The sequence below is a fragment of the Panicum virgatum genome, chromosome 2K, assembly GCF_016808335.1.
Source record: "Panicum virgatum strain AP13 chromosome 2K, P.virgatum_v5, whole genome shotgun sequence".
Lineage (NCBI taxonomy): Eukaryota > Viridiplantae > Streptophyta > Magnoliopsida > Poales > Poaceae > Panicum > Panicum virgatum.
The window spans coordinates 19195912-19219463 of NC_053137.1; the positions used below are offsets into that span (position 1 = coordinate 19195912).

A 23552-nucleotide genomic window follows, 5' to 3' on the forward strand; every position below is an offset into this window, starting at 1 on the left:
GTACACATCAATGTAAATCTTGGCACGTGTATGTGTTACAGACTTACACATTGACTGGCTGGATTTTTGGAACCTTTGTTTCTCACAGCACCTGTTCTTAAATCTTATTGGGAGAAGTATTCAATGGATCAATTTCATTCCATCAGACACCATTCTCTTGAAGGTCAACTTATTTCATAGTTCATGAGCATCGACAGTTCATGATTTCCTACAGTTGCATGGCCTTCAAGGTCCACGGCACTACTGGAAAAACGCACATTCGTCCGCGGCCGTTAGTACCGGTCACAGCTTTGGCCGGTACTAACGTGCAAATTTAGTACCGGGCCAAAAAAACAGTAGCCCTGGGAGCCTATTAGTACCGGCTGGTGGCTCCAGCCGGTACTAAAGTCCGCCACCAACAAGCTCTGACATCCGCCACCGACGGCTAGTGACAGTTTAGTACCGGCTGGAACCACCAGCCGGTACTAAACTGCCGCGAAGAAATTTAGTACCGGCCGGAGGCTTCACCCGCTACTAAAGCGCAGCTTCCTTCCCGAGTTCCTCTCTATCTCCCTTTTATATTCTGAGTCCTTGTCTTCTCTCGAGACTTCCACTGTCTCCCCTTCCTCTTCCTTTCTCCTTCCTATCTCTCTCCTTCCCTTTCTCTAGATCTGCTCTGGCCGCCGGGCACCAGCGGGCGCGGACCTGGCTGCTGGGCGGGACGCTGGCGTTGCGAGGCCACCGTGGGTGCCGCTGGCACAGGGTCCCGCCGGCCTGGCTGCGGTCATCGCTGGCGCGTTGGGGCGCGGCCTCCCACTGTCGGAGCCAGGCCGAGCCACCAAACTGCGGTGGAGAGCGCAGGAGCCCGACCTCCCAGCTTGGAGCGGGGCTGGGCCACCCCGGCAGTGGAGCGCGCAGGTAGCTGAGCTGCTTTTCTTTTCGTTTCTTGATGCTTGGATTGGGGAACTGAGCGGAATGGGTGGCTCCTTGTTTCCCTGCTACTTTGGCTGGTGATTGGTCTTTATTTTACTTATGTGGTTATAATCAGCGATTTTCTTAAAATCCCTTTCAGAATAACTTGGACGGAGATCATGGATTGTGCATCCAGTGCAGCCACTCCTATGTGTCTTGATGCCTCTTGTGAGCGTGAATGAACAGTCAGCCAAGAAGCAGCAGAAGAGGAAGAGGGCCTTCTTTGAATTGGATATTGGGGATAAAGAATCTATATCCGCTGAATGGCAGCGAGAAATGAAATCTTGTGAGCATTTTGTGATTCTTGTGTAGTCTTGTGAAAACAGTGAAATGAAATGTCGTAATTGTTGTGTAGTCTTGTGTAAGATCTTGATTCTTGTGTAATGAAATCTTGTGATTGTTGTGACTCTTGTAAAATGTGATTCAGTGATTCTGAAATTTGTGATGCACTGCGCTATGGAATGAAAAAGGAAAGAAAATGAGAAAAGAAAAGGTAAAGAAACAAAACCACCAATGGATCTTTAGTACCGGGTGTTTTGGTCGGTACTAAATGCAGCAGGGGCATTCAGTACCGCCCAAGCGGTACCGGGCGCCCAACCGGTACTAATCGGGGTTTCTGGCCCGGTACTAATATGTATTTCTCTAGCTGTGGGGTGTATCCCATGCCAGATTAGTGCCTACTGCCAATGGGAAAGGCCAGCGTCATCTATTTATCTCCACCAGTTATCTTGACCAGGCGATGTAGTGTCTAGGAGGTGACGGTAGCCAATTAGTGGGAAGTTATAGCTAGGTAACGAGTACATGCCCACTTGGCTGCCACACAGCTTCATGAAGCCTGGAGGGCACGAACCATTCCTTGAGATCACCAGTCAGAGCACGGGCATGTGCCTAAATATCATGATATTGTGGCTGGAAACTTTCCGATACCTCAAATTCCCAGTTAGATGCTGGAATGCTAGAGAGGGTATATATAGAGATTCCTAGTTAGTGCAGTGCTTAAGCTATAATATATAGCTAGCTAATAGGAGCTTGATGAGATAATGATGTCCTCGCAGCAGCTGTGCCATGTTGATTCAAGTAGTTGCTGTTCCATGCATGGTTCAAGTAGTTCCTCTGTATATAAAGACCTAGCTCTGCCACTGGCTGCCGTGGAGATAGTGGAAATGGAGACAACCAGTGTCAAGTCGTAGAAAGGCCCACTGCACAACTGATGGCAGAAGGAATAAACTCTAAAAGAAAAAAAGAGAAACTAATAAAAGGACTAGAATGCAGATTGTGGTAGAGGTGAGTGGTGAAGGTTCATTTATTTACTACAAGATGAAATTTGTTAGTAATTATTGTGCCACATAAATTGGTTGGTTGGACTACTGTACCATTCACATCTCAGTCTCATCACTACGAGGAACTTTGTTGGGTTGGATTCAAATAAGTCAGTATGTATAAGATGCAATTCATTTCTGTTTGTTACAGATCGAGTTCAAATTTTGTATCCATATATAGAACTCTTGTATAAGAAGAAACATAGAAAAAATTTTATCAGAATTTTTCATTGGAAGGTCTGTTGCAGAATTGTTAAATAACAGTTGCAACATTAGAAATCAACACTTGCAACATCAGAAAAAAGTATATATATACAAATAATTTTGACATCCGATTTGAGGATGGAAATTCCTACCGCAATTGACACCATTTTTCATGCAACATCCACTACGAGATATAAAGAAACAACAATTGCAACATTAGTGAGGGTCTCTTGCAACATGTGTCGAGCATCTTATCAATGAACCGACATGGAATGTCTGATCTGTAGCTTCAGTCCTGACATCGATGACCCAGACGTAGCTGGAAACTCGTTGATACCTCTCATTCCTAGATAGTTTGTCTGAGAAGACATCGTTTTGCGCATGTGTGAGGGAGCTACCGGAGACTAGTATATATCCTTGCTCGAAGCAGCAGCAATGGATTGATGTGTCCTACGTCTCCGAAGCACCGTACCCCCTTCCTGATGATGAACACTACTGCAGTTATTTCTAGCTCGTGGTTTACCGCCTACTGTCGTGTACCTGTTGACAGCCCGATGCAATAGAATAATGACACTGCAGTTGCTGTCTCTGTTCTACTAGTGTTTAAGGTCCTGTGTTTTGAGAAGCTAACTTCAAGTGCTAAAGTTTAGCCAGCTAATTTAACTGGCTAAATTTTAGAACTATCCTGAATGGATCCAAGTGCTAATCACATGCCAATAGGAACATCGTTTTCCACACTCTATTGCTACCCCTCTGCGCTATTGCTAATCCACCCCCCCCCCCCCCCACGGCCCCACCACCCACCCAAGCTGCTCCTGTTCTGTTCGGCTCTGCTCTCTTTTATATTTTTCCCTTCCTGATGTGCTATCTTTTGAAACAACATAATGACAAAACTATAATATACGAAAAACTAAATACTACAACATAATATAACAGTAAATATAATATTATTAGTAGAATCCGGTTCATGACAGTTTTTGCACACACACAACAATTCATATTGTAGCTGTTTCAAGCTGATAAATACAACATGAAAAAATACATAAATACGACAGTTCATATACATATGAATTGCATATTTCAATCACTCTCATCTCGCAAACAATCCATTATTGGCGATATAATCACGAAATGCATTCATTTTTTGATCTTCATCTCCTACATGAGTATTCAAACAACTTTGTTGAGATGATGATGGCTCGGGGATTGGAATATAGTTTTCATCACAATCACACTTTTCAATATCAGCATCTTCCATTGCAGTCTCTCGGATAAAGTTACGTAGTTCCATGCGTGTGAGTATTATTTTGCTCTGCTTACTGCCACCAACTTTCGAACCGGCGGCAGAGGCGAAGCTAGAGCTGAATCGAGGGGGGTGCCTTGTCCATGGTTGTACTACTAGCTCTATAATTTATGAAGTGAAAATTTGATGATTAACATTGAGTTTTTGTTTTGGCGTGGGTGCCCAGGCACCCCCCACACACAACCTAGCTCCGCCCCTGACCGGCGGTGATGAAGAATTTGCGCAAGTTCATTTTGAACTGATGGTGAAAAGTCAGTTTGCAAAGGCTAGCTCTGTAGTATTCTGTGGTCGGAAACTCGTTGATACCTCCCATTCCTGTCTAATTTGAACTATTCCTCCACGTAAACGCAACACGTCATCAGCGGCCAGCTAGCAACAACTATCTCGATCGGCCGCTGATGAGCTAGTTGTAAGAAAAAGACATCGTTTTTGGTGTGTGAGGGACCTATCAGAGACTACTATATATCCTCGCTCGAAGCATGCAGCAGCAGTGGATTGATGTCCCGGCCGATACGTCCGTGAAGCCCGTACCCCTTCCTGATGATGAACAGTGCAGTTATTTCTAGCTTGTGGTTTACTGCCACTGTAGTGTAACTGTTGACAGCCAATGCAATAGAGTAACATTGCAGTTGCGATCTCTGATTTACTGCCAAAATAAAAAAAATGACCACCCGTGTTGAATTTAAAGATTAAACTTGGGTGGTAGGTTCCATCACAAGGGGCTTATTAACGGACTGAGCTAGCTAAATTCAGTGCGTCTGAGCTACAGAAAAGAAATGCATCAATGCAACTTTGGTCTGGACGTAGCTGTGCCGAGTGTGAATGAGGTCGTCCGCTTCAATGTGTGCACATGTGCACATGTTAAATTTTGGCAGATCATTTTTGGTACATTTATTTTCATTGGATTAATTAACTATATGTACACGAGGTCGATTTTCTATCATTGCTACTCGAAATTGTAGAGTAAAAAGTTATTGAGATTGTCTCTTGTCCATTGCCGAACATGGTTCTGATTTCTGTATCAAAATCGGTGATGTATACAATCCTTCACCCTTTTTTTTAGCTTTCACTTCTACATTGCTAGTATGATGATATGATTTTTATTAAAAAAAAACAATGTCGAGATACATTGCATGGCACTTCTAGTAGAAATACGAGCAGTACATGCATCTCAAAAGATGGTAAACATTGGTAAACCAAGATATTAGGATGTAGATGTATTTGAGGAAAAGAAACCTATGGGCTCGACGCATTGTTTGGCAAAGGGGGTGGGGGCGGACACTGTGAGGAGGAACTATCGAGTGAAATCTATGAAGGCAGTACAACTGGGACAAAAGTAGAAAGTACAAGTCAACGAGAAACTTGCTTGCTCTGAAATAAATCATGCATGGCTGGTTGCTAGAGAATGTCCACTCGCCAACCCTCTCCACAAGAGGGCGCAGCCTGAATCTTATTTAGATGAACCTTTATTCACACAATAGTCGAGAACTTGATGATACTTCTCATTCCTAGCTATCTAGTGATTCCATGTTGATATGGAAGATTTGGGCAAAAAAGGTTGTTCAGAAATGAAGCTAACCACCAGTAAATCAATTGTGCTATATATAACTTGTAAGTTAGAGAGCTAGGGGTCAAGAAGGGCCCATGCAATTGAAGGCGGTAATAGATATGAGGCAGTAGAACGCTTGTGCTAGTAGTTGGCTAGCTAGGAGGACCTTAATTATGTAGAAGAGTTACAATATGTAGTAGGTGAGGGAGGAAAACTACAATTCAAAAAAGGGCTACACGCAGAATGAAAGTGATTAATAACTTGTAAAAATATTTTATTGGTAAATTGGGGCTCAGGTAATTTACCAGTAAAAGTAATACCATCTCCTTCTCTCCATTAAGGAAATGCATGCTTGAGGCAAGGACAAAAACCATCTTCCCTAGAAGCACTACATATTCTCTTGTGCATGTGGACTTCTGATAGCCTATACATGCTACGAGAGTGACTCTACGGCCAGCAGCTTGAGTGTGAGATCCAGCTGTGGAGTTGGACCATATCCGGCCATGCATGAAGCTTCATTTTGGAGCTGCACTGCGCCGTTCTCTGCATGATCCAATCAACACTGTGGTGTTTTTCAGTATTTCGTCGAGGCCTCCAGCGGAAATTGTAGCTTCAGTCCTGATATTGCTGACTTTGATGTAGCGGCAAACTCTTTGGTACCTTCCATTCCTAAGCTAGCTAGTTTGAACTGTTCTTCCACGTACACGCAACACATCATCAGCGGCCGATCGAGCTGGTTATACGTTCTTACTAGCAGTCAGCAGCTAGTTGTATGAGAAAGACATCACTTTGGGTGTGTGGGAGCTACTAGAGAGTACTAATATATCCTCGCTCCAAGCATGCAGCAGTGGATTGATGTGCCAGCCGCTACGTCTGTGAAGCCCTGTACCTCTTCCTGATGATTAACAGTGCAGTTATTTCAAGCTCGTGGTTTACTGCCTACTACTGGAGTGATGTATACTTGTTGACAGCCGATAATGCAATAGAGTAACATTGCAGTTGTGGTCTCTGATTAACTGTGCCAAAATTCAATAAATGACCACCCGTGTTGAATTTAAAGACTAAGCTTAGGTGGTAGGTTCCATCACAAGGGGAGCTAGCTACACTCTGGTGCTTCTGAGCTGCAGAAGAGAAATGCAACGATGCAACTTCGATCTGGATGTCGTTAGCTATGCTGGGTGTGAATGTGGTCGTTCGCTTCAATGTGTACACATGCGCATGTTAAATTTTGGCAGATCATTTTGAGTATATTTATTTTCATTGTCGATTTTCTATCATTACTAGTTTACTACTCGAAATTGTAGAGAGTCAAATAAAAGCGCATTTAGATTTTCTCTTGTCTGCGTTGAAATTGTTTTGATTTTTGTAACAAAATTCGGTGCGGTAGACAATCTTTCATTTTGCTTATTAGCTTTCACTTCTACATTGCTAGTATGATGATGTGATTTTTATTAAAAAACAATGTCGAGATACATTGCATGTCACCTCTAGTAGAGATAAGAGCAGTAGATCTCAAAAGATAGTAACACTGTCTTCTTTTATTTTACTCATTCAATTATATTCGAATATCCAAAAACAAGAAATTTCTCATTGTATACTTTTGTTGAAGAATATCCCCATTGGTTCGTCAAAAAATGATGCAAGAATATCGCATTAGTCAACCAAGGCATTCGGATGCATTGATGAATTTGAGAAAATGTTCCCTCAATGCCAAAAAAAAAAGAATTTGAGAAAATGGAACCTATGGGCTAAACTCATTGTTTGGCAGAAAGTTGCTGGCTCTAAAATCGTGCATGCCTTGTCGCTAGAGAATGTCCATTCGTCGGGCCGCTCCACCAGAGGGTGCAGCCTGAATCTTGTTAGACGGACCTTTCACACAACAGTCGAGAACTTGCTGATACTTCTCATTCCTACATAGTCATTCCATGTTGATTTGTAACATTTGGGCAAAAAGGGTGGAGCTGGAGCCGGAGCCCGTGCTGGGCGTACGTGCTGCAGCACGCGTGATGCGCCTAGCCCAGCTCGTTCAATTTTAACTCCCACAGTACTTTATCAACTGATTAGCCCCAGGTGGAAGGCCCTTTTCTGGCTCCGGCCGGCTATATATAACTTATGGTTAAGTTAGCGAGGGGTCTAGGAGGCCCATGCAATTGAAGGTGGTAATAAATATGATGTAGTAGAATGCTTGTACCAGTAGTTTGCTAGCTAGAAGTAGGACCTTGCAAAAAATATTTTATTAGTAAAATGGAGCACAGGTAATCTCTAATAAGGACAAATTAAATTGGCACAATATGTGAACAAAAGTTTCATTAAGCGGCCAAGATATTGATGGAGAAGAAACGGGAAAATGATAGTGAACTATGTCAAAATGAACTTGCTCACATGCAAACAGACGGAATCCAGAAAGCGACAAATGTATATTGCTGCATTTCAGTCAGGACGTTTAACCTAGTTACGTATCAGATAGACAAATAATCCAAGGAACTGCGAGAGTAAAATTGACATGAATGTTTAGCTAATGAGGACTAAAGTTGACATTTGCATCACTAAAACTTTGTCGACACCAGTTCTTTTTACATCTGAACTGTACTAGGTATGCTGCTGTTAGTGATCATTCAGGATTTTACAAACATGGGCTCAGGACAGTAGTAGTAATAAGAGAAGAAGCAAAATACATATTTACAATCAGATACAGCTTGGGCTGAAGATTTACCTAGGTTAATTTTCATCATCCTGATCATCTCCAATTAAATATATATCCAACTATTTCGTCGTGAGTGATATTGTGTGAAATAATTGAAATGTATTAGACAAGGAGTAAACATATTAGCAAACAAGAAAATATCAGAATACATTAGAGTAAACATATTGTTCCCTCTGATCCAATCTTGGAGACAGATCAATGCCCTGTCTCTATTGGTCAACCTGCTTCTATATATAGTCATTGATAATTCTCTCCACTAGAAAAAGCTGATTCTGACGATGCCATCGTTGATGCTGGAATGGCTAAGCTAATATCTCGTGCCATACGTGCAAATATTGGATATGTAGCGTAAGACATCTTCCAATATTGCAAAATGTCGAACGGAATATCCTGTAGGGACTGTTTTTCTTCCAAATACTTATTGAGTTCGTTCTTCTTTGATTCAAGTTCTATTGTAAGCTCTAATCCAAGTATCCAACCAAGGGCTGGTTCTACAGACATAGGTTTCAACGCTAATAATAGACTTTGTATATTCATGAGTATAGTCACTTGATTGAGAATTATATTCAACATCAAAGAGGTTTTGATGCCTACTCCATTGTAGGGAAATACGATGATGATTCACCTTCAAATCATTGTCTCAGACAAAACTCAAGAAAGCCCAACTTAAATCTAGGGTCCATATGGATCATATTTTCTATTGGAATTTGCCTCTGATGGTTAGTTGCTATTTCTCTAATGGAGTTTTTGGCGCACAATGAAATTTCGATTTCCAACAAGATGTCTAGAACACATATTTGCAAGAAATATAGATCCCAGTGTTTTTGAAATTTTTCTTTCATCTCATGTATCATGGATGCAATTAGACATCTATATTTGAGGACTCCTTTCCAAAAAAAAATGACCTCCCAAATCTAATGGAAATAACAATTTGCAGTAGGATAGTTGGAACCCGAGAGTACTTCAGTAGCATCACAAAATGTCTTCAAGATGTCACAAAATTTCTTGGCCATCGTCTTCCATTCATCGACTAAAGGCTAATGCACATACTAAATGTCCTCACGGGTTAGAGAGCTTCAAATTCCCTCTCATACTCCAAAGCACACTAGAGCAAGTGATAAGTTGAATTCCACCCTATCGCAATATCCAAGTGGAGGTCGTTTCTGACGAGATATCCCTACTTCTTTAATCATCTTCATTCTCAAACCTTTTTCTACGTCCTTGTGAACTTTACTCATAATTTACACTATCCCTAATACTCGATGTTGGCAGCATTGCTCATTGCAACCTTCTTGAACTAGGATTCTTGATGAGGTTCGGATGTAACTTGCTGATAACTCCCATTCCTATATAGTTTGTTCTTACAAATATGTACATGATAGTTCATAGTTAAATACATGGATAGGCAGGGCTGTGGTGCAGTGCCTAAGGATAAGCTATCATAGTTCAGATAGACAGCTGATGGAAGAGGCGGTTATATATACGAGCTTCACACTAGGATGGTTTATTAGAAATTCTTTAATTGTATTGTGGGCATTGCAAGCCAAAGGACAAGCATATGTCGGTTGGTTTTTATAAAATGTTCCACAAAGTAAGTAGGAAATAATTTATTTCATATATCATAAATAGCTAGTATCGTGTTCTGGTTTTTGAACAATATTTCGCAATGGCTATAAAGAAAGATGTGTCCCGGATGCGATACACACTATTGTAGATATAATTTGGCCATCCATCCCGAACATCCCATCACCGATAGTTGATGCTTTGAGTAAACCGATAGTTGATGCTGGTTGAGCTCAAACTGGTAGTGATATACTTTCACCGCTAGTTCATGAGTAGATGGCCATATATATATATATATATATATATATATATATATATATATATATATATATATATATATATATATATATATATATATAGTAGGTCTATTAGGTACCCTGGGTATGGAATAAGGTATTGCATACCCGAGCTTACCTTCCGCACCCGATCCGCCGCTCCGGTTTCGCACCCACCGGTTGGCCTCAGTCCGCGTCGCCCCCCAACCCCCCCCCCACTAGCAGGACCACTGCCGCCGAGCCCAGCACCCGCTACGATTTCCCAATCCCGGTGCCCGGCCGCCGGCTCGCCGCTCCCTCCCCTAGACGCATCCTCAATCCCAGCGTCCCACCTTCCTCATCCCGGCGCGGTCGGCTCCCATCCCGCCCCAGCGATTCATTCCGCTCGCCGTGTCATCGCCCGTTCCGAGTTCCGCCGCCGCCGCCCGTTGCGAGCTCCTCCGCCGTCGTCGCGGTCGACCGCCGGCCGGAGTCCTACGACCTGATCCACCTAACGCGCGAGAACTCATACATCAGTTCTCCATCATTCGTGACTCCGTTCCAAGCTCCGCGAGGTCGCTCCGCTCCCGTCGCCGTCGCCCCCAGGTCAGAACCTGCCCCGCCGTTGCCGTGGACACACGATTTGTTTGTTTTTCCCCTAAAATCTAGCGACAAATTAGGTGCAAGCCGGACTGCCGGGCAACATCGATGGTTGAAAAGATTCTCCAACTAGCTGCCCATATCACCTGCAAAAATCACATACCCCGCGCACCAAATTGCTCAATCCCTCCAATTTCCTTATCCATCCTTCAATCCCCACGGCCACAGATCCATTCCATCGCAATCGCTACACACTGCGTCCACAGATCAAGAAGCGTAGTGCACAGGAGAAGGAGAATCAAATTGGTTTGCTTCTTTTATTTTCCACGTAAACATCTATTTATTTCAGTTTGTCGCAATCAACTAACATTGGAATCGCATTTGTGGCGTTCTACCACGCTGGCACCAGCTTCCTATCCCTCTCCTTACTGTGAGAAACTAATCCATACTCAATCTCAGTTTTCCATGCTGCGTGCAGATCAAATGTCTATGATTTGGTTCCAATTTTTGGAGGCCTTCTTCCATGATTTGATTCCAACCTATGGAGGTCCTCTCTGAGTTTGATTCTATTTTATGCAGGTCTTCTTGGCTGTGAATCTGGAAGCCCAATTTTTGGACGATGCAGGTTAGTCCCAAATCAACCTTTCTCCTTAATTAATCCAAATTTCTACACCACCATGGTGTCGTGGATTCAATCTAGCTGTGGTCTGACTGCCTATAAGGTTGTAGCAGCAGTTGCATATGTGCCGCTCGCCGCCGGCGGATGGGGTCACGTGCAGAGGCAATGGGATGGGAAGCGACATCACCGTGTGCTTCACCATCTAGGGAGCCTGTACTTGCTGCTGAGTGACCATTGGCACCGGTGGTGTAAAGTTGAAAAGGTGATTGTTCTTGTTCTTGGGGGGTAAAGGATGTAATTAGGATCTGCGCATAACAAAACAAAATTGAATACGCAGACCTCAAATCAGAATGTGAATGTGACCGGCTTTTTGGGTGATGAAAGGTTACTGACGTCTTTAGTACTGGTTAGTAACATCAATCGGTACTAAAGGGTCCGCATTACTATCAGTAAGTGTTACCATCTGGTACTATTGTCTATATCAATATTAGTCCCGGTTAGTAACACCATCCAACCTTCTTCAAGATTTGAAATACTTTTTAAATTTTTTGGACATGACCGGTACATAGTAAAGGTACTTTTAATACCAAGTCACCAACCAGTACTAATCAGGTACTACCGTACCGGATCATGCAACCGGTACTGATGACCTTGCGGAACCGGTACTAATGGGCATTATCATCCGATACTGATGGCCCATTCTCTAGTAGTGCTTCTTCCATGTCACTGCAATTTTGAGCACTTTTGAAAATTTAAAAATTCCATGTCACTGCAATTATTTGCCATTAAGTGCAATTTGCTGCATTTAGCTATATATGATGCAAACAAACAAACAGAGCTATGTCACTGACTACATTTGAGCACTTTTGAAAATTTTGTGTGAACTCCATCTCATAAAGATTAAATTGCGTATTCCAATTCTCTAATCTTGATAGTACCTTGTGTCGGAGGATATTGTCAAGTTTTTGCCATTGCGAGTACGTCACTTATGGTGTGCAAATAGACTAAACGTTGTTGACTATTTTGCATAATCATGAATCATATGAGGAAGTTTTAGAAAAATCACAAAAGAATTTGATATAGGATTTTTTTAGAGAACCTATTAGAAAACATTTCACATGATTTGCAATCAATATAATGTGCTTTTTTTAATGTTTACGGTAATTTGAGCCAGTACATTCCCTTGATTACCATACTAAGGTGGATGACAATGGGTTGGTGTTAGATACAGTCAACAAAGCCAACAAACTATAGTCATTATCATCACCTTTCCCTCCAACCACCATTTTACACGAGCTAGGGCTACACCTGCATGTGAGGAATCAATATCTGTACGTTTTTTTTTGTGGAACGCACTATTCATTTGTCTGTTGTAAAATCTTGAGCTCCATTGTATCACTGGGTCTTTTTTTTTCTTTCTTTTCGAAGACTACATTGGATCACTGGCTGATGTAGCACTCTGTAGCCAGTCAGGGAACAGAAAAAAAATATACATCAGGCAGGGTTTGGAGAAACAAGCTAGAAGTTGCAGAAGCAGAAAAGCTACAAACAAATTTGCAAAGCCACGCAGCTTCAAGCAGCAGCGGCGATGCGGCGCTCGTGCGCGCCGTAACCTTGGCCACTCACGGTCCAAGTGGCGTCGCCGGCGGTGGCCCACTGCTCTCCCCTCCCGGCGGCCCCTCTGCCTGCCTCCTCGGCCCGTTGCAATTGTGGACGCCGTCACCCGTCAACCACCCCCCGCGCCCGGCCCACTGCACCCTCTCCCACTGCCAGCGCGGCCCCACTCCCCCTCCCGCGCAGGCCGCCCTGGACCCGGCCCACCCGCTCCCCCACCCCGCCTCGCCCCAGTTGACAGAATCATTTTCCCCTCGGCGCAGCGAACCGCTCGCCCGCACGCCGCCTCCTCTACCCCCGCCCCCGGCCGCCCCGGCCCCGCGCGAGGCGGGCCCCGCCTGTCGGTGGCGCGTGAGGTGTGCCCGCCAGGGCCCAGGCCGGGTGGGCGCGGCGGTCCGTCACGCGAAAGGCCGCCCTCCCATCTCATCCCCCTCCCCGTCTCGCGCTCCCTCTCGCTCCGTTGGAGGCCAGGCCCAGGCGAGGGATTCGGTTCGCGAGCTCGTCGTCCTCGGCCCCGACCGCCGATCTCGCCACGCGCCGCCGCGGCGGAGGTGAGGCCCGCGCTCTCTCCGCCTGAGTCCCCGCCCCCCCGGGGCCTGGTCCGGTCCGAGCTCCCCGTCGCCCTCTGCGCGCGCTTGGTTAGGATCGGGATTCGATTCTGCTTCGAATTGGCGCGGGGGTGTCGGGTTCCGTGTAGCGTGGCTGGGGCGTTGGCGCGTCCACGGAGCTGCGATTTGCTTACGTTCAGATTGGCGGGTGGATTCCGATGAGGCGTGAAATAGTCCGAGGCAGCATGCCGGTGTGGGGGAGTGGGGGCGTTGGCGCGTCCTGGGAGCTGCGATTTGCTTACGTTCAGATTGGCGGGTGGATTCCTATTAGGCCTGAAATTGTCCGAGGCTGCATCATACCGGCATGTGCTTTCGGGGGAGTGGAATTTGGAGTGTCCACGATTAGGTGGCGCTTTGAGTAGTAGTATTTTTTTAATACGGAAAAGAAATTCTCATGGTTTTTGAGATTGTCCTCGGAGAATTTAGGCGTTGTGCATTTACTTTATGGCAGTTGAGGTACTACCGTGCTTGTTAATAGTGCCATGGCGAAGAATCCGAATAATTGCCAAAGCTCTGTGTCATGGGCTTCCCTTCTACCGCGGAAGGACCCAGAACTGGTGTCTTTCCACAGCTCAGGTCGATTGAGAACGTGTAAGGTGTTCACTCGTTTTTTCCCCATAGCCTAAATGACCCTGTAGTCTGATTAGTAGGCGTGTACTCTATACACGCTACACTAGTAGCTGGCCAGATGTATTTGTCCTAAAAGTCATGTACACGGAGGTTGCTTTGACTGTTTAGCATTTACCTTCTATGGTAGGCGGATTGACGAAATTTTCATTCATCAGTTTCTTGTGTATCCTTCAAGTTATGAGATCAAGAATTTCTGTTTGTGACAAAAATGATTGGTTTTACTTTTGCAGATGCAATAATCCTAGGCGAGGAGCATATTCAGAAGTCAAGACAGAAAGGGCATTATACGCTGGAGGTACATTGTGTTGGTGGTAGCTGCGGTTTGTGCACATTCATAGATGGAGAGAATAAGCACCAACAAGCTCTACAGTTCTGGAGTTCCTGTAACTGTACCAACATCTCTGCCTTCTATACCGGCCTCTCTGGAAGAGAGCTTCCCGAGGCTTCCGGATGCGCAGAATGTTTTGATAGAGAGAGAAATGAGGAGTGCGGCACCTCATCAAACCGCTGTTGCTCCTATCCGCAGCCAGTTTCACTCAAGTACTGGATCTGTCGGGCCTTTGTGTTCGCCCCCGGCTGTAAGGTTCTCTTCGGTTTCAAGCCCTGAGCAATACTCCAATCCTGGTCCTTACAATTCCCAAGCATCAACTACTGCAAGTTCTTCAACGCTGAATTATGGATCACAGTATGGAGGCTTTGGACCATCCTTAACTGAGTTTCCTAGTGATGTCGAACCAGCCTGGTGCTCTGATCCGGTTGAGAGCATTCTTGGATATTCTGCTGATGTCCCTGCTGGAAATAATTTGACTGGGACCACTTCTATTGGAGCTTCAGATGATCTTACTAAGCAAACTGAATGGTGGACTGAACTTATGAGTGATGATTGGAAGGACATTGTTGATAACCCAGCTTCTGCAGAAACTCAACAGGTAAACATGGAAACGCGAACTCTCATTTGTGCTAATCCTTACCTAAGTGAATAGTCGGTTCATTGAGTCTTGGTCCTTGTCAGCTAGTTGATGATGAACCAATAAGTCTGTAATCATACTGCTGATGTTCTATAAGTTGTGTTGCTATCCAGGACAGATGCTTTGCAATCGTATTCAGCTCTATATGTTTTATACTTTGGTTGGACATTGCTTAATTATGCTTCACATAGGTTGGACCACCTGCACAATCATCCGTCTCAGTTCACCAATCAGCTACCCAACAAACAGTTTCATCTCAATCTGGAGAACCTTTGACAGTTGTGGCACCCACACCCAGTGCTGGCTCCAATACTGCCAAGGCACGCATGAGATGGACTCCTGAACTTCATGAGCGCTTCGTAGATGCTGTCAACCAACTTGGTGGCAGTGAAAGTGTGTATTGTTTGAAGACAACTTCTATCTACCGTGATTGAATATTTTCATTATGACATTAGTCTTAAACTATTGCAGAAGCAACTCCTAAGGGTGTGCTGAAGCTAATGAAGGCAGACAATTTGACCATTTATCATGTAAAAAGTCACCTTCAGGTCTGATAGCTAGCCCTACTGCTGGTTATTACTGAAAGTAGGAAAAAAATATCAACTATCTGATTTAGATTTAACTTAATTTTTCAGAAGTACAGAACAGCTCGATACAGACCAGAATTATCTGAAGGTCTGTCATGTTCCGCTTGCAATGTGTTCTATTTCTTTGTACTTCTTGCTGCAATTTCTTCAAGAGTTTTACCATGTTCAGCAATTTGAAAATTTTCAAATTTTCAGGCTCTTCAGAAAAGAAGGTAGCATCAAAAGAAGATATACCATCTATTGATTTGAAAGGGTAAGCGTGCAACTCGCATGAAACTCATTTAGTTTGTTTTGATGTTATTGATGTGAATACAGTGTGAACACTGTACAGTTTGTGTTTTACTTTATATAAAATGCCTGATCTGGAAGCTTGCATATTGTCACAATCATATTTTGAGCAAAAACATGAATAATAGCACCAAATTTTATTGTTTGCAGGAACAAAAGCACAAATAGTTAATAGGAAAATTATCAAACTTAGATGACCTTTTGTTTGCACATCAATCTGGTTATAAGTCGCAACTGTTTTCAACACTGTTTCCGAGCTGTATGTAAACTGTAAACAGATATTCATGGACTTCATATTCCTGTTCCCTAGTGAATCTAGGTTCTATATCCAATTTCACAGATTTTACCTTTGATTGGATGTGTTCTATGTTTGTCCGACACATAACTGCATCTGATGAATATTGCAGTCACTGCAGTGTCCACAACAATAACAGTTTTTTGGCCTTCATTCCAACGGCTAGTCTCTTTTCTTGTTTATTGTTTTTACCTTTTAGTCATGGAATAGTTTGCAATTTTAGCCAAGTTGTATGGCCATCTTAAAATACTTGGTTACAGGGTCCTAAACTTCAGTTCTTCTATTGTGCTACAAGAGTTGCTTCTGATAAACAGTTGCAGTGTCATCTGTAATTATGGCTGTTGGATATTTGTTTTGTTGCAGTTGCCATTATTTTTAGATGGGAACCTGTTAACATTCTAGCCAAGTTATATGGACATTCAAAATTACACAGTTCTTATTAGGGGTTACTGAGAATTAGTTCTTTTATTGCGCTGCAGGAGTTTTGATCTCACTGAAGCACTTCGTCTCCAGTTAGAACTTCAAAAGCGGCTTCATGAACAGCTTGAGGTATTATTATACTTGCTCTTTTAATGCTTTTGATTTTGATATCTGAAGGAGTGAGGGTCAGTAGGGTCTAAAATCTTTGTAATTCAGAGTTGATGGTGCATGCAGTTACTGTATTGTACCATTCTTTTTCTTTGCAGCTTGATCTTGTAATTCAATGATTGCTGATTATGAATTCAACTTTTACATGCAAAACTATTCTCCCATCAGCCTGCTACAGTTTCAATTTACTTCAATTTTGAAGTCATACTGGTAATAGTCATGCTATCTTTAAAAACAATAGTTTTAGTGCAATAAACTGTTAGAGTGGTGAGGTGATTTAACCTCCCTTTTGTTTTATGGATTGCATCTTTTTCTAGGCAGAACTGATATGATAGTAGTGGGTTCATTGGGCGAGAAGCCTTTAGCAGTAAGCACTATATGGCAATGAGTTTTACAATTTTACACTGTCAAAAATATGCTAGGTTTAGCAATGCTGGCTTGTGCATCCCTGTTGGTAACTGCTAACCACTTCAGTTTCAAATTTGAGCTAGCAAACAGTCCATTGTTCCAGTGAGAATAGTTCTGATGAACTTGAACAGCACACAGTGAATTTGTACAGCAGCCTTGTGCAGGCGTATTGCTTTTATGTTCCTGAAAAATGATTGGTAACCATGTCCACGACATACTGTGTCTTGCTGAATTTTACCCTCATGTTTCCTCTATCATTACCTGGACTGCAGATTCAAAGAAGTTTGCAGCTAAGAATCGAGGAACAAGGGAAATGCCTTCAAATGATGCTGGAGCAGCAGTGTATACCGGGGACAGAAAAGGCAACTGATGCTTCAACCTCAGCAGAAGGATCGAAGTTATCTTCTGAGACTCCAGAACCTTCTGCTGTGAAGGAAGTTCCAGAAACCAGTCAAAATGGACTAACCAAGCAAACAGGTATGCACATCTAAGAAAGGCTTCCACTTGTGGTGATAATGATTTTTGATGATGAGGCACAGATAACTGATGGTTTCCGGCCTTTTGTTTCAGAATCAGGTGATACCCAATGAAGTTGCAATTGCAAGCAGGTTCTCCCCAACCTGGCCATGAAATGGGTTTGATGTTGTGACTGGTTGTTTTCAAGCTTAAGTCGTTTTTGTCCTTTCGAAGGAACAGATATAAACAACTTTGCGAAGCCTGGCCAAGTGCGTGTAACTAGGCGTTAGTTGTACAGTACCCACCATCACGGTTCCGATGGAATCCCCGTGTTATGTGGATGATGTAGGGTTCAGAAGACAGCGCAAGCATAATTGTCAGGAATTTGACATTCTTGCCTTTTCTCCTTTGTTAGTGATCAAGTAGCATCTGCTAGGCATTTGATTATGGGCTAATTCAAGTATTCACAATAATCTTCAGCACATCTCTTGTTTAGAACATAGCATGGTACCCAAATATGATCAAGGATGTATTTCCTTTTGTATGAGAATCATGGGCTGCACTTCGGTTCAGTTTCCATATCATCTTCTGTTTGGATGATCGCTGTGGTGGAGAATTGTGCTCGTGGATGATAGCAGAGCATTTGGGGTGACCTGCTCGAATATGGACAGACATGGCTACATCAATATTAGTCGCATCTTTTCTACTGCTGGATGCGAAACCCAGAATATACCGTGAATGCATTATACCTATGGATAGTATCGAATGTTGATGCATACCAAAAATGAACCCAATGTTTTCTAGTGTATTTGAGATCATGGAAGTGTAGCAGTACGATCTCTTTGAGGCATGAGCGGTCACTGCGCTTCTTGTGAAGGCAGTGTAGATGGCATCGGTGTCATCAGGTGCTATGGTAGGTTTCAGCACCATAACTTTCATCACACCATCTTTTTTTTTTTTTGAAATTGCAACCGTAAACTGACTTGAATTCATGTGTAAATAAATTGCAGCTTCAATATGAACTAGTTTAATAATATATAAGAAAAAAGTTATGCATTGACGGGATACAAAACACCGCAATTTTTTGTAACCTACTATCACTCACCATCACAAAAAGCACATCTATGAGCGATTAGAATTCATGTGTTGAAGTCTTCTAAAACTAAATAACTCGAACGAACATATGGATTCTGAAGTTACAAAACAACTATGGATTCTGAATTCTTCTACAAAGTTTGGTCTTTGCATTCAAGCTGCTAAATACTTTTCAAATCACTATCAGCCAAATTTCTGAAACTATGACCCATGCATATATTGTCCAAAATGTCTAACCGGATTACTCTATTGTGGTCAAGAAGAAGAAGAAGAAGAAGAAGAAGAGAGGTAACTAGCTATGGCTTGGTGGGTTCGAACTTTTTCCACGGCTTGTAGTCGTCGCTCCCCAGCATCTGCTCCACCTCCTCGAACTGGAGCCCTTTCGTCTCCGGCACCAGCAGGAAGAGCAGCAGGAACGACGCCGCCGACACGCCGCAGAAGAGCAGGAAGGTGCCCGCCGTGCCCAGCGCCTGCGTCAGGCTGAGGAACGTCTGCGTGACGAGCAGGTTGGACGCCCAGTTGGCCACCGCCGCCACGCCGCCGCAGATGCCCCGGAACCGGAGCGGGTACACCTCCGAGTTGATGAGCCACGGCACGCTGCCCATGCCCGGCGAGTAGGACACGATGTACGCGCCCAGCGCCACCAGCGCCAGCCACCCGAACGAGCTCGGGCACCCGCGGCTGTACCACTCGCGCCGCCAGCCGGCGGCGCCGCGGCACGAGCGCCGCGCCTCGTCCGACGCCGCCAGGCACGCGCCGGGGAGGAGCTTGTCGGCGGCGTCGGCGCAGAAGCCGCACTCCGAGGCGGCCCGGAGGCACTGGGTGCACGTCCACCCTTCCTCCGCCCCGGCGACGGCGGCGGCGAAGTCCGGGCACGTCGCGTTGGGGCCGAACAGCGCCGTCCCGGCCGGGCTGACGGCCGGCGCGTGGCTGTCGACGGCGAAGAAGACGCCGCTGAGCATGGCGAGGCACGCGACGATGCCGGCGAGGCTGAGTAGCATCAGCCGGCGGCGCCCGGCCCTGTCGACGAAGAACATGCTCACCACGGAGCCGGCGGCGTTGAGCCCCGAGGTGACGAGCGACAGCGCCAGCGCCGTGCTGTTGGACGCGAACCCAGCGAGCTGCACGATGGTCGGGCTGTAGTACATGACGGTGTTGATGCCCACCAGCTGCTGCGCCACCTGGCAGAGCACGCCGGCGGTGAGCCCGCGCCGGACCACCACGCTGCCGAGCGCCGCCCGGAGCGCGCCGGCGAGGGACCGCTCCTCCTGGGCCATGTCGGCATCCACCGACGCCCGGAGCGCCTCGATCTCCGCCTCCACCTCGTCGGGCGGGTACACCCTGCGCATGATCGCCTCGGCCTCGCCCTTGCGGTCCTTGCGGTAGAGCCACCGCGGCGACTCCGGCAGCGCCAGCATGAGCAGGAACTGGAGGAGCGCCGGCACGCCGGCGACGCCGAGCATCCACCGCCACGTGCCGCGCACCTTGGTGAAGGCGAGGTTGATTAGGTAGGAGAGGAACTGCCCTGCCGTGATGAGCAGGCCGTTGGTGCTCACCAGCGCGCCGCGAATCCTCGCCGGGGAGGCCTCGGAGATGTAGAGCGGCGACGTCATGGAGGCCATCCCGACGCCGAGGCCCACCAGGACCCTGCCCACGATGATCACCGCCGGCGCCGGCGCGAAGCACATCACCATGGACCCGGCCAGGAAGAGCAGGTCGGCGATCAGGATCGACGGCCGCCGCCCGAACCGGTCGTTCATCCAGCCACCCGCGCCCGCGCCGACGATCGCCCCGGCCACCGCCATGCTCACGATAGTCTCCTGTTGCAGTGCAGCATCCCGCCATTAGCTTGTGAACCGCGAGGAATTCAAAGAGAAAGAATCGAATCAAGAACCTGCAGCACGGTGCTCTTCTCGACCTCCTCGAAATCGTCCCGAATGTACAAGAGAGCTCCTGATATGACGCCTGCGTAGAGAAGAAATCAAGACGAAATGGATTAGACTTCTAGTTGCATTGAACATTTTAGTTAAGACATCGTGGCCTCTGAACAATTCCTAGCATAACAATGCATTCAGTATCAATTGCTGACCTCCTGGAGCACACAAACAAGTTGAGAGTTTAGACGACGGACCTGTGTCATAGCCGAAGAGGAGGCCACCGATGCCGGCGGAGAAGGCGAGGCGGAGTATGAAGGGCTGCTTTGACGTCAGGTAGAGCAAATCCCTGAACTCGGTGCTCTCTGCTTTGTGGATACCACCTTCCATGCCGCGCGGATTAAAATCCTGTAAATTGTAGCAAGCGACACCAAGAACAGAGTAGTTTAGGCAGGTGCCTGAATTTTGGAGTTCTTCACGCCATGTATGGTATATAGTACTACTCACTTTGTTCGTTCAGAAATGTAAGAGCTAGAGTACAAACTATGATCAATATTAGTTAAACTATATGTATATATTTGTATTCAAAATGGTTTTAAAATTATATTAAGTCTTTAGCAATTGATATTACATTCAGGGTTCTGAGATTCGACTGAGATGGTCCGAAATTCGCCGAAATTTAAGGTCCGAAATGAATTTGGTTCTCCAAATTTTGAATATTCCCCGGAATCCATTCAAAATCCTATCGAAATTCGTTCATTTTGGTTGGGGCCAAAAAAAATTCTTCAAATTGAATCCCAAAAACCTTGATTACATTATAAGAGAAATTAAAGATCAAATCAACTTTGTAAGACTTTTTACTCAGTTAAAATATATCTAATATTTCTAAATGGAGGGAGTATATATTGATCCAACCATCCATATTTTATTTCGTATTGTCTACTGTGTTCTACCTTTCCTACCGTCTTTCTCTTATAGAAGCAGTGATGCTTTTTGTTCATCCGCACGAGTAGCAATCTCTGTTCAATGCCGTGCCATTCAAACTTATAACTATTCCTTCTATACCATCGAAAATATAATGTTCCCTTTAGTGCCACTTTTATTTTCATCCGTCCCTACATGCCACTCAAGAAAGTTCCTCAGTTAAGTTAGGGTATGGTAGGATGTCTAGAGCCGAGGATGACATGTGGGCCCAGGCGCCTATTTGCCAAGATTGGGTCTTTGCAGCCACCCTGACCTTAGGGCTTTTCTAGTGGCCGATGCATACACCAACGTGACATGAGTAAAGTGAATCTTCGCCATTGGAGCTTCTCCAGTGGCCGATGCATACACCAACATGGCATGGGTAAAGTGAATCTTCACCACTAGAGGAGTCGAATCAAGAAGATTCGACTTCCAATTGGAAGTCGACTGACAGCGAATCGAAAAATGGATTGGTCTTCGCGTTGGATGCTTGCTCCTTTAAAGCACATGGACTTGCACCTTTTTTTTTCATAAACACAAGTACTCATAGCGAATCGATTCATAGGTAAAACAGTATTACACGAAGAACATGGAGCTAGGGGAGAGGTGGTTGGCAAGCGCAAGTTGCCAAATATTGCAAATCACCCATTTCCAGCTAGCGTCGAGTGAATTGCCAGTTTTGTTCTCTCCCCAGCTTTCTCTCTCCGACAGGTTGACACGCATTTTCATTTCGCCGGCTAAGGTGGCTCCATAGGGGGCTTCTATTCATTGTGCTTTGCGATTTGGGAGGATCCATTGCAGAAGCTCCCTAGCCGCATGTCCCCGCCAACCCCTGCCTCCCTCGGCTCCAGCGCTACCCCCGGCGCCTCCGTCGCTGCCGCCAACACTAATCACTCCCGCCACCGTGCCGCCGGTCCGCCGCCACCGCCTTCTCGCCTCCACTGCCACCCACCGCCCACAGGAGGTTTTCCCTGCCTGGCCGGCAGCGTTCCCGCGCCGTCTCGCCCTTCACCGGCCAAACCACCGCAGCCCCCAGACCCCTCCTCTAGGCTAGTGATCATGGAGCCGCCGCCACCCCAGCAACCCTGGGACAATCGCCACCTCACTGACGCTCCCCCCACCAACCACCCCTCGCCGGCCACAACCTCCCCCTCCCTAGCTCGCCGGTTGCCGCCCCTCCTCCTCTGGCTCAAGGAAGAAGATGAACAGGGGGTGGAGGGGCTTCTGCGATGCGTCCGCCGGGTTTCGCATATGCGATGAATAATAGAATCTGCGGCTCCATAATACTTGCCCTAACCCATTAGCCATCTTGCGCACCCTAAACCCTAAACCCTAAAGCCTGTGGTGCTCCCACCGCATCACTAACATCCCGCTGTTGGCCCACCTCCTCTGCTCCTCCTTTTCCTCCCCAACATCTTAAGATCAGTAACTATGTTACTCTAGCCCTATATATGACACAAAACTCAAACAACTCACACCTCTTCTAAAGCAGGTATGGTTTGGACATTAAAATATATTATACTTCTAAAATAATGTCTTCTAAATAGGTAAAAATGAAGTGGTTTATTTAAATGTAAAATTAAATATTAGCAAATTGAACTGCATTTTCTAAACTTTTTGTTTTGAGTAAGTCAGATACTTTGCAGGACGAGCGAGGTGCCAACAAGTTGGTAATGGCGATACAGGAAGGATGGTTGTTCTCCCTAGGATGCATATGGGTCGGTTCAGGTTGCGGCTCATGTTAGGCATGTATCTTAATTTACACTTGAGAAAAGTTTGAAATAATTAAGTTGTTTTGCCGATCATGCGCCAGATGAAAATTATGGACCATTGTTAAATGTGGAAATTCTAGTGCAAATAGCGATGAAGCCTGATGAGCAGATCCTCACTTACCTCTCAAGCAAACTCGACCAAGCGCTTGTTTCCTGCTGGAACAGCTAGCGATGCCCTTGGCAGCGCGATGGGGCGCCGGCCGGCGGCTGATCGCCGGTCGCAGATTCCCAGCTCCGTTGGGTCGTCGAGGATGGACCGGGAATATTCAACGCGAGAGGCATCTATCAGGAACGAGCGTTGTCGCCGGTCTCCTGCCACTTACTACTGGCTTTAGCCGAG

At 45.5% G+C, this 23552-nt stretch overlaps 2 protein-coding genes and 2 long non-coding RNA genes across 4 annotated transcripts; 3 read left to right on the plus strand and 1 right to left on the minus strand.

Annotated features, from left to right (window-relative positions):
* Positions 1-573: 573 nt before the first annotated feature.
* On the plus strand, positions 574-1389 carry LOC120670088. Its single transcript, XR_005673053.1, has 2 exons — positions 574-897; positions 1052-1389. It is a non-coding gene; the product is annotated as an uncharacterized LOC120670088 (long non-coding RNA).
* Positions 1390-10219: 8830 nt separating this feature from the next.
* LOC120695967 lies at positions 10220-11283 on the plus strand. The gene is made up of 3 exons (XR_005683962.1): positions 10220-10453; positions 10528-10877; positions 11027-11283. It is a non-coding gene; the product is annotated as an uncharacterized LOC120695967 (long non-coding RNA).
* Positions 11284-13068: 1785 nt separating this feature from the next.
* Positions 13069-18105, plus strand: LOC120670095 (protein PHOSPHATE STARVATION RESPONSE 2-like). The gene is made up of 9 exons (XM_039950087.1): positions 13069-13231; positions 14149-14847; positions 15078-15279; positions 15358-15434; positions 15522-15561; positions 15669-15726; positions 16536-16605; positions 17325-17529; positions 17623-18105. The coding sequence occupies exons 2-9, from the start codon at positions 14257-14259 to the stop codon at positions 17640-17642; spliced, it is 1263 nt and encodes a 420-aa protein (XP_039806021.1). The 5' UTR covers positions 13069-13231; positions 14149-14256; the 3' UTR covers positions 17643-18105.
* A 565-nt stretch (positions 18106-18670) lies between these two features.
* Positions 18671-20876, minus strand: LOC120670101 (inositol transporter 4-like). Its single transcript, XM_039950099.1, has 3 exons — positions 20735-20876; positions 20498-20568; positions 18671-20423 (listed from the first exon to the last, which is right to left on the minus strand). The coding sequence occupies exons 1-3, from the start codon at positions 20865-20867 to the stop codon at positions 18900-18902; spliced, it is 1728 nt and encodes a 575-aa protein (XP_039806033.1). The 5' UTR covers positions 20868-20876; the 3' UTR covers positions 18671-18899.
* Positions 20877-23552: the final 2676 nt, after the last annotated feature.

What these genes read in the sequence shown, in the direction of transcription:
- LOC120670095 (XM_039950087.1), top strand. Translation starts at nt 14,257, where the DNA reads ATGGAGAGAATAAGCACCAACAAGCTCTACAGTTCTGGAGTTCCTGTA. An exon ending in CTTCTGCAGAAACTCAACAG is followed by an intron (nt 14,848 to 15,077) that starts GTAAACATGGAA and finishes TGCTTCACATAG; the next exon opens with GTTGGACCACCTGCACAATC. An exon ending in CCAACTTGGTGGCAGTGAAA is followed by an intron (nt 15,280 to 15,357) that starts GTGTGTATTGTT and finishes AAACTATTGCAG; the next exon opens with AAGCAACTCCTAAGGGTGTG.
- LOC120670101 (XM_039950099.1), bottom strand. Translation starts at nt 20,867, where the DNA reads ATGGAAGGTGGTATCCACAAAGCAGAGAGCACCGAGTTCAGGGATTTG. An exon ending in CCTCTTCGGCTATGACACAG is followed by an intron (nt 20,569 to 20,734) that starts GTCCGTCGTCTA and finishes TTCTCTACGCAG; the next exon opens with GCGTCATATCAGGAGCTCTC. An exon ending in AGAAGAGCACCGTGCTGCAG is followed by an intron (nt 20,424 to 20,497) that starts GTTCTTGATTCG and finishes GCACTGCAACAG; the next exon opens with GAGACTATCGTGAGCATGGC.